Below are 11,008 nucleotides of genomic sequence, written 5' to 3'. Positions count from 1 at the left end.
TAGTTTCTGTCACTTGACAGAAGCTAGTGATACCTGTAGAACCATAAGGAATTTTCTCCTCTATCACTTGATATGTGGGTATGTTTAAGTATCATTTTTCCTTGACTGAGAACCCCGCCCACTGTAGCTGGTACCATTCCTAGAGAGGTGGTCTTGGATGATGCAAGAAAAAGCTAACTGAGCAAATCATTGAGAACAAGCAGTAGTCCATCATTCCTTCACGGTCATTTTTTATTTCCCACAGGCAATATGATACAAGTATATCATAACAATAGAGGAAATCAACTGATCAAAAGTTGTGTTTTCAAGGTGGTTAGCATTATTGATGATCTTCAATTAGAATAACTTTGTTTTTTTTTTAAATTTGACATTAATATAAGAAGTTATATTTGAGAACCTATAGTCCATTGTTCAAAATACTCAGAATTCCATGAGCACTCAATAGCATGCTAACTGTGGGGTGACCTGGATGAAGAAGAAAAATTATCAGAATCCCAGAACCAAGAAAGGTGAAAGTATGAAGAAACACAAAACTGATACCATGAATAGTTTGTAAGACTAATTCAATAGCGACATTTGAAAAATTGAATGTATTTAATGATGAAAACAAGAAACTACGGATTGAGTGCTATGCCTTGTAGTTGGGCTGTCTATAGAAACTCATAGCCAACTCTGTACTCAATGGAAACACTGGCGACTTTTGCTCAAACCCAGAGAGACACAGGATGCTGTTGTGGTCACTTATATTCAGTATTCCCTGGGGAATTCTATAAAGAACAATTACTAAAAACAGAAATAAAAGATGGGGAATCAATTGGGTGCAAAATATGTCCTCATATGACATAAACGTCTTTTAAGAAAATCCTACAGATTCTACAGACGTTTCTGGAAGTTGTGAGCAAAAGCATCCCTCTGAGCTGGACATTTGGAAACTAAAATTGACCACAGACCAAAATTTTGTCATATTCCTAGAGACAGAAGCAGATGTAGCTATACAAATGCTTTGGGAATAAATCATGGTGATGATTACATGACAATATGAATGTGTACCGTGGTGCTCAGCTGTATCTCAAAATAGCTAAAAGGAGAATTCCCATATATATCTCAAAAATATGGAGACACAGGAAAAATAAAAATTTGTGAGGATGCATTGTGAATATGAGTCCCCAGAAAGAAAGAACCCAGTCCATCCATGTGTCATGGATTTTACATCTCTCCCTAAAACAAACTGCACCTCAAAATTATTTCGTAACTACTTATGTGCACAGTGAAACATGGGCAGTCCCTTCTCCTGTCACTCTCCCCCACTTCATGTGGATGACTGGTGTCTAGACAGCATTGGTGTTAGGTGAAAGTATTATACCATATGAGACATATTTAACTCTATGCAAACACTGCAGCATTTTAATAGGGAACTCACAGCATTTAGAGGTTTGAAGCTCTTGAAATTAGTTTCCATGGATTCTAAGGGTTGCGGATATATTTCCTGGACAACTTAAGTTCTTCAACAACTCTTTGCAACTGTGTTTACTATATTGATGTTTTTGTTTTCCTTTAGAAATAAAGCTTCAGGTTAAATCACATTCGGGTGTGTCTGAATTACAGACACGAGTCACCATTCTGGCCAGAAATGAGTGGCTACTGACAAATTTTACCATAAAACATTCCTTTATTTTGTACTCCATCAATAAAAATACTACCATTCTGCTGGTAGAAAGAGTGGATAATGGTCAAAATGCCAGCACAATCAGGCTGAGTGGCATACTTTTCTTTGAACTGATTGGATTGGAGGCCTCACACTGATAGTCTCCAGCATCTTCTCTCCTGACAGGGTCTATGGTGAGTCTGCACTTTGTAGGGGACAGTTTCATACTCTTCGTCAGCTGCAGAGTCTGGTTATTGAAGAACCAGTGGACAGAGATTCCAGTGTCTTGTGAGAAGCAAGTGATGACCACAGAGCTCTGAACTGCGACTATATTGCTGGTGGCTTGTATAAAAGGATTTCTCACAGGCTCTGCAAAGAAACAGAGGAGAGAGCCAAATGACAGTAGCCCTTCAGAGAGCTCAACAAGCCTCTCTGTAACTCCTATCTTATAAAGCCTCTGCAGAGGAGAATATGGAGCTGTCACTGTAGCATATCTTGTGCTTTTGGTCTACTATGCACAGCCTGTGCGACCTTGACTCCGCCATTATTTTGCTGTGCCCCCATTGCCCTCTACTTGGAACATGGTGTGATATCATCGTAGTGTTAGTGAGCTGATCTTAGTTACGAGCATCAGGTTGAACTTGGGGGTGGAGAGCTGGTCATATCAGCATCATATTTTAATATTTGAAGAAGGTGATTCCCTAGGTTGAACCCCTGAGACAAAGGAGAAGTATCAAGTAACTGTCTCCATTGTTGGTCCAGTTGGGGACACTGACTTCCTGTGAAGTCACATTAATTCATGAGAATAATTGGCTGGTGGTCTCATTCTGGGCACCTGTCTAATAAGACTCAGAAGAAGGAGATGCCAAGGTGTTCTATTTAACCACAGCTTTCATGGCAGGAAAAACCTAGGTCCATACTTTGAGGTACTTTTACAGCCAGGGAGAACTTATTCCCTGTCACTTCTAACAGGAAATAATGGAATGGTGAAAAGAACCTTCCTACTATCACCTGGATTCAAGCCATAAAGAGATATTTGCAACCGTGGCTTTCTGATGCTCTTTGTGAGGACTCTATGGTTACTTCAAGTAGTGCCTGACTAATTTCCAAAGAGCCATGGGCATGATGAAAGTCACAAGAATCAGTGCTGACTGTGAATTGCCCCTGCTAAGTTATACTACACATAGGCAGACAGGTGATGGATTCTAATTTATTGCCTTTTGTCTACCCAATGTGTGAGCTTCAGTAAGTGCAGAAACCCCCGTTTGGGAACACAGTACAGAGGGGGAAGGAGCAAATTCAGTTAAATGCAGACATTACAGTGTATGAAGTAGGAAAAGTCACACACCTCAGCTGGATGTCATGGGAAGTCACTTACTATATACATGGAGTTGCACACGTGTTACTTCAATTTTGAGATCTCTGCTTAAAGTTTGTAGTGTGTAGAATCCTGCATCTTTCTCAGTGACATCCTGAAGCAGCATGGATCCATTAGTGTACACCTTTTGTCTTCTTGTTTGCTCAGGACCCCATGTCATGGAATTCATGGCTCTGCTGTATTCTGCAATTTTAAACTTATCTATCTTTTCCATTGATTTGTACCAAGAAAATGTTTGAAGATCTGGCGCATTATGCACTAGGAGCAGAATGCTTCCCCCTACAGCAACATTCCGAGGCACTCGTTCAATCATGACTGGAGCAGAGGTGAGAGAGTTACAGCAAGTAGAAAAGGAGGCTAGAAAGAAATAGAAAAGTCATTAATTGGAGAACATTGGATTGGTGTGAATGGTGACTTTTATGCTAGACAGATGGATTCTCTATCCTACATGGTGGAGGTCAGCAACATGACCTCAATTTCCTCAGTGCCTCTGAATGTGTCCTTTCTTCTGCAAGGGACTCTCTTTGTTTGTCTACATGGTTGTCCCCTCACTGCTGTCTATCAGGCGCTTTACACCCACATTCATGGTAATCTTTGAGATGATGCCTTCTATGAACTCTGGAGACTGAAGAACTTCACTTTCTGGCTTTTAACTTCCAGTTTTCAGTATAGCTCCAGTGAACCTCTGACTTCACCTACTCATAAACTTGGTGCTTTGGCCTGCAGTCCAAGGACTGTGGATGGACAAAGGCCAGGAGAAGTCTGATCTTCTTCACAGGATCAGGTCTTGAAGAAGGCTTGGATACTAGGATGACAAGTTTTATGTCAACGTGACACAAGCTAGAGTCCTTTGAAAAGTTAGAGATTCATTTTAAAAGCCCACTGCCAATTGACCTATGAGAAAGCCTGTAGCATAGTTTTTAAAATTAGAGATTAGTATGAGGTGGTCCAGCCCACTGTGAGCAGTCCCCGGGCTCATGGTCCTGAGTGTTAAAAGAGGGCAGGTTTACAAAGTCTTAAGGAGAAAGCCAGGAAGCAGATCTCCTTCAATGCCTTTGTATGATATCCTGGAATGCACTTTGGGTACTCCCACATTTAGAGCTAAAAATGGCCCTCTGGTTGTTATGGAAAGAAAAAAAAAAGATTCCCCTTCAGATTTTAAAATAAGTAATAAAGGAGTCCTGGGAAAAATGTGTACCAGAGATTCACCTGTAGTCAAGCCTAGAATGCGTGACTTCCAGGTGCTCATCTCTCTGTGATGACAGCATGGTTTCCTTAAGTACATGCCTAAAAGTCAAGATACTGGACTGATTCTGACATCTTATGCTGAGTTCCTTTTCATCTTCATCATCGTCATCCTTGATAATAGTGGGGAGTAGCTAGACAAGAAAGTTGTATCTGTTGCTGTTTGTCTCCATCATGAGTGTTCTGTACCTTGTGTTCAAACTTCAACTTGTCACAAAGGGGAGATAAAAGGAGACACAGGGCATGCATGTCAGTCCTGTGTGTCTATGCCCTCACCCTGAACTGAAAAATTAGAGAAAATCACTTACTCTCAACCTCAAGTTGCACATGCAGTACTTCATTCTTCAGATCTGTAGTCAGAGTTTGCAGGGTGTAGAACCCAATATCCTTCCAGGTGACGTTCTGAAGAAGCAGAGATCCATTGCTGTATAGTGTCTCTCTACCACTATGTGCAGGTGCCCGCATACTTAAATTTAAAGGCATCGTGTATCGGGACACCTCCCGAACCTCGGACAGAAACACCCCTCTGTACCAAGAAAACCCTAGAAGATTCGGTGGGAGATGGTGAACCAGTAGCATAACACTTGCCCCTTCTGCAACACTTGGTGGGACTGATTCAACAGTTAACTTGCCAGATATGGAAGGGTGCTCACACATCCAAAGGGTGGCTAGATTCCGGGAGAGAGAAAGAGAGATCCATTAATATTAGGACATTTATAGTGGGAAATGATGGGCACTGTGTCATTTAGAGGTGTGTCCATTGCTTATCCTAGGTGTCCCCAAGTTTCAACATGGTCCTGGGTCACTGCTCACAGATTTGAGCTCCCATTTAGAGTGGATTGGTGTTAAGGTGTTGCCTTGCTGACCACATCGCTTATACACACTGCATCACTGCATCTTCGCTCATCGACTCTGTTCTGTTGTTCTGTTTCTCTTATAATTCCAGTCAACATCTGACGTCACCTTCTAGCTCCTTTTGATATTGATTCCAGTCCTCTAAGACTAGGGCAACATAGAACCATGATTTGTCTCATTTTCTCATACTTGTCTTGAAAACAAGGAGATTACTGTGGAGGATGAATAGATGAATAAATGATTTTGAGGATCCTGTGAGCCAATAGAATTATTTAAGCAGCCCATAAGTTTGAAATATACAGTTGAGTTTATCTGTTTGTTGTATATATTTATACTTACTAACCTGGTATAACTGTATGTGAGTTTTGGTGTGCCTTTACACCTTTGGGCATTAGCTTCTGACACATAGTACACCCTATGTATATGTGTGGAATGGGTGTATCCCTGAGCAGTATTGCCTGATCTGTCTTCCCTCTGTCGAATGTGTACCCCATCATAGCTTCCAAGCTCTGCTGTCCTTCTCGTCTTTGACCTGAGTCTTTTCTGAGGAAGGAGCAGATCCCAGACCCTATGTACCATGGGTGGGTCTGTGTTCAAACACTACTGCCTTCTCCACTCTCAGGATTGCCTCGCCCCTCTCTGCTTCTCTATTTGTGTTTCACTCCTCCAGAACACACTGTAAGTGACAAGGTCAATGCATATTCCTGTGCCCTGAGAGAACAGCAGTTTAAACTCCAGCTGACCTCTACTCTGTCCTGGCCTTCATCTGTCAGCACCAAAAGGGAGGCTCCTTGCCCAAACCTAGATGGGCATCCAGTCTACTCTGTGGCCTCATTCCTCTGGTAACATGAAATATTCTCTCAGGAATGTGAAAGAAATGTCCCTGAGCCTCCTTAGGGACTCTGGAGTGATATATGTAGAAAGTAGCAGAACTATTTCTAATGAAGACACGAGTCAGGGTTCTGAGGCAGGACAAAGGCCCAGAAGTATATTCATCAGGATCCTCACATTCTAGATATATGGGGGTATGTAACTAGATTTTTGGAAGGAGAGGGAGTCTTCATGGTCCCATGTAGGGTTCCATTAAAATGTTCCCACTTCCTCTGCTTTCTGGTCTGTGGTATGGGTCTACCTGTGTGCTCCCTGGGCTTTCTAGGATGCCTCATATCTCTGCTTAAGTTATTGTCCTTGGCTAATCTATCTTTCTCTAAAGAATTACATAAAGTGTGAAACAACATACCCCCAACAGTAGCATACACAGAAAGTAACTTTTATGCCTGAGAAGACTACTCCTTACTTCTAGATCTTTAGCAGAAACATAGAAACCAGATTACAAGGTAAGATCCTGGTTCAGACAAATACTATTTCAAGTATTGACCACCTGTCATGATAGTTCACCTCTTGATCACTGGGCTCCGCTCACATCTGAGGGGCTGTACAGATCAGCAAAGACTGTTACCATTTGCCTGCATTAGAGAATTCTCTGAGCTAGAGGACCTGTGTCCTCTGTCTCCATCCTTGTTGACCCTGATGAGTCTCTGGAGATGATTACAAGTGACCTAGCTTAACTCTGACTCTCATATAAGTCCACTGGCTTCTCACACCAGGCACAGACTTTCAAAGAAATCCAGAGACCTTGCCATCAGAAATAGAAGATCCACCCTAATCAAATGCTTCTCAAGGCCACCTGGAGTCAGTCTGGGCCAGAGGTCAGCAGAAAGTGCATGCTGGATTCACCTTTCTGTAAGGATCTCATTTTTCCTCTACCAGGCGCAATATTTATTTCTCAGGGTTGATAACAGGGAAACATTCATGGTTAGAATCACAAGACTCTAGATATCCTAGAATGATATTCTTGGTCTGGTATCCTTGGACTTAGTTACCTTCCATGCATCCAGTATTTATGTTCCTGTGTGTGGAAAATGGACTGGAGCCCACCCAAGACCCAAATTAATAATGAATCACTTACTGTACACCTGGACGTGCGTAGTTGTTTTTGATACATATTCTCCACGACTATTTATGGTTCGTAGGGTATAAAATCCATTGTCTTTCCGGGTAAAATTTTGGATCAACAAGGACCCATTGCGGTACATTGTCTCTCTACCACTGTGTGCAAGCCCTGTCACACTTATATCATATTTCAGTGAATACAGTGCAAGTACATGGCTCATATTATGTACCCCTTTATACCAGGCCAAGGCTACAATATTCTTCGGCAGACTGTTTATAAGTAGAAGGACGTTTTCTCCTTCAACCACTTCAGGTGGCACTGTCTCAACAGTGACATCAGCAGTGGTGGGAGGGTGCCAGCTGATTAAAATAGAAGCTAAAAGGGAAGAGAGAAAAAAAATAAAAGCATCAATATTGAGTAGGTGTTTTCACGTCTCAGCAGAGTTGTGTGAATAGGGATGTACACATTCTCATTGCTGGAGGTGAGCAACATTGTCTGCATTCCCTCAGAACCTCTGAATGTTTCCTTACATTTCTATGCAATGTTCTCCTCAGTTGTCTCTATGGGTGATATTTTGGGGACACTAAATATCCCCATATCCATTCTCACATAAATAGTCTTTTCTGTGAGGAGCAATATCTCTCTGACCTCCTCAAAAGGGTCCTCACTTTCTGTCTTTTCTCTCCGTTCCTTCTTTGCCTCTTGTCAACCCATGACTTTGTCATCCAGATAGTCTGATGTAAGCTCCACTAGAACCAGTGCTTTATGAGAACAGGGATTGTGTTGACCTTGTTGGAAGGCACAATTCCTACAAAAGACTCAGACAACATTAGAGAAAGAGAAGGAAGAATGATGAATGGAAGGAAGAAAGGAAGGCTGGAAGGGAGGAAGGAAAAGTATGTCCATACCTAAAAAGCTCCTGGGTTTGCTAATAACAACAAAACCTGTAGTCAATTTGGAATTGTTTTACTTTTACTTATGTATTGCGTTTGTGTATTTGTGAAGGCAAGCATCTCAGTGTACACTTGTGCCAGTCTAGGCAAAGTAACTATGTGGAAGCAAGTGTTGAAGAGTGTGCATCAGCAGATACATATCCTCAGCACCTGTGTAGAGGAGACGGAAAATCCTGCAGGTGTCTCTTGTTAACATTTACCAGGTGGGAATTGAGGGATGGATTCAGATTGCCATGTCTCCTCACATTGAGCCAATTTACTAGGCCACCTCTGTTTGACTTCTATTTGGAGAGTCACCCTATCACGATGGGAATATTAGACTTCAGAGCATGGAAGCCAATATGATTAACTATAAACATGGTGTGGCCAAGGCATTTCACTATTCCTCAGCACCTCCTGTCCAGATGCTGAATTTCTGACCCTCTGTATAGTCTGCCCTATGACTTCAAGCAAATGCCCTGGATTTTTCCTGTGACTTCTGTCCTCTATAGAATACTCCAACAGGACTCTCATTTCCTTCCCACTACACAGTCAGAGGTTAAGTACTCTTACCTGTGAGCAGGACCCATGGCCAGGCGGCATACCCATTGCTGGGAAACCAAAAGGATGCTTCCATCTATCTTCTAATTGTGCCTTCCTTACACTGAGGAGAAATTCAGCTCCAGCACAGCCTTCAGGATCTGTTGTTCTTCTTCCCTGTGAGCTTCGTGTTCTCTCAAGCAGAAGCACTTCCTAGAATCCAGGGGACAATAGTGTTGGGGCCTGTGTCCAAGACACTGCTCAGTCCCTTCTACCCTCAGTGCTGCCTCACTCCCCTCTCTAATTTTCTCTATTTATGTTTTCCCTTCAAACAACAGATTGAGCAACAAAGATGATACACATCCCTGTGACCACACAGAACAACAGCTGATCTGAGGGCTGATAGCTCCTGTTTTTTGTTCTTTGGTCTCTCAGACACAAACAGGGAGAATCATTTGTCCCTATGTGTTCCGTTGCTGGAGGGTGTGTCCACAGTTGTCTGGGCCCACATGTGGACCCTGTGTTCCTCCATGGACCGGCAGGCCCAGATCTATACTCTAGGGTCTCCCTGGACAAGCCATCTCTAAAGCTGTTACTGCATGGTACAAAGCAATCTCAACTGCAGTGTGCTTTGGTTTTGTGCCCATGTGGTCGCCAGCCCCTGGGCCTTTCTCAGGGGTCCGTCTGAGGTAAGTGCCTCAGTGTCTAAGGCAGGGTTTTCAAAGTACAGTGAAAAAAACCCATTTTCCTGCTTTTTTGTCAGGCCTAAAGCTACAGGCTGGTGTTTCATCACCCACAGTTCAGTCTCAACTAAAGTACTGTGTCCCTGGTATAGTACCTGGCATCAGCTCACAGGCGGGTATGGGTCCTGACTCTATGGACTGAGAACCCATCCTCTGTGGGCTAGTTGGGTGACTCAAGGTCAGACCCAACCTTTCTCTGCACTTTGTGACCCCTATCACCTAGGGCTCTTCATGTCTTGTGATCTGTAGCTCCCAGGCTGGTTCCTAGTCTCTGTCCTGCAGATCAGATACCCTGCGTATTTGGTGGAACCACCTTGGATCCTCTTAAAGCCTTTCAACAGAAAAGAAAAGAGCAAATGAAAAGAAATTCCATAATGTAAGAAAATATTTTGCAGGTACACATCTGAGAGAGTATTAATATTCAGTAATAACCATTTTTGCTTTCTGAATTTTAAAAGTTTAATTTATTATAATTTATTCAGATTATATTCTGACTGTTGACCCTTGCTTGTATCTTCCTGTTCTCACACTTCCTCCCTTCTCTGCCTTGTTTCCCTCCCCTAGACCTCTGACAGAAAAGAAATCTTCTCACCACCATGTGACCACACCATATCAGGTTTCATCCAGATAGTCTGCTTCCCCTTCCTCTGTGTATTCATCATTCCTCCCCTCCAAGGGGAAGTGATCAAATAGGGGCCAACAGAGTTCAAGTCAGAGTAGGTCCCTACTCTCTCCACAACCATGGTAAATGATATGCCTATTTGTAATATCTGAATGAGGGACGATCTATGTTTACTTCATGCATTGTCTTTTGTTTTGTGCAAAAGTTTCCCTAGGCATCCCTGGAGCTTTATCCACCAGCCTCGATGGTAGCCATGTGGTGGTCCTGAGCTCTCTGAGTTCTTCATTCCTCCATTCTTCCATACCACTCTCAGCACTCCACCTGGAGTCCAGCAACAAGTTCATGCATCTATCAAGATCCCCTACTGGGTGGAGTACCTCAGAGGACTTCTGTGTTGTAGTAATAGCCACTTATAAGTGAGTACATACCATGCATGTTTATTGTGGTCTGTGTTATCTAGCTCAGGATGATCATTTCTACTTTCATCCATTTGCCTGAAAATTTCAAGACTTCCTTGTGTTTAGTAGTAGTATTCCATTGAGTAAATATTCCAGTTTCTTAATCAATTCTTCAGTTGAGGGACATATAGGCTGTTTCCAATTCCTGGCTATTACAAATAAAGCTGCTATGAACATATTGGGCAAACGGCTTTAAGAAAAATCAAAACATCAAATGTTTTAATTCTGGTAAGTAAGGTCATTTGAAAAGAGATTGTTGGCAAGGTTTTACTAGAAACAATGTTTTTTTTCCAAAAATAATACAAAAAGAAGGCCTCAGCTTTCTGGAGTATGTAGAAGGTATGGCAAAAGCTGGTGTTGGACTAATGAATTCATCTCAAGAAAAGATACAAAGGTAATCCTTTGCCATCAGGAAATGCCCAAGGGACCATCTGGCAGGTACCAATATCAAATTCTATTCAATTATTTCCTGTCAGTATCAGAGAAAACATCCACAGAGCAACTAAAAGATATAATGCCCATTGTTAAAAAACAACATTGCTCTGAATATAATCAAGGACAGAAAGTGTCAGTGGAAAAAACACAAATTTTAAGAGAGACCAGAAAAAAAGTATTTTTGATAACTGCTATAAATTA

At 42.2% G+C, this 11,008-nt stretch overlaps 1 protein-coding gene across 1 annotated transcript; it reads right to left on the bottom strand.

Annotated features, from left to right (window-relative positions):
* Positions 1–1,730: 1,730 nt before the first annotated feature.
* LOC127203206 (pregnancy-specific glycoprotein 22-like) lies at positions 1,731–9,442 on the bottom strand. Its single transcript, XM_051162002.1, has 5 exons — positions 9,388–9,442; positions 7,093–7,452; positions 4,577–4,936; positions 3,024–3,380; positions 1,731–2,014 (listed from the first exon to the last, which is right to left on the bottom strand). Exons 1-5 carry the CDS (start codon positions 9,440–9,442, stop codon positions 1,731–1,733), a joined length of 1,416 nt encoding a protein of 471 aa, XP_051017959.1.
* Between the last annotated feature and the right edge of the window lie 1,566 nt (positions 9,443–11,008).

The sequence above is a fragment of the Acomys russatus genome, chromosome 19, assembly GCF_903995435.1.
Source record: "Acomys russatus chromosome 19, mAcoRus1.1, whole genome shotgun sequence".
In the NCBI taxonomy this organism is placed as follows: domain Eukaryota; kingdom Metazoa; phylum Chordata; class Mammalia; order Rodentia; family Muridae; genus Acomys; species Acomys russatus.
This window is presented reverse-complemented; position numbering and strand designations above follow the sequence as displayed.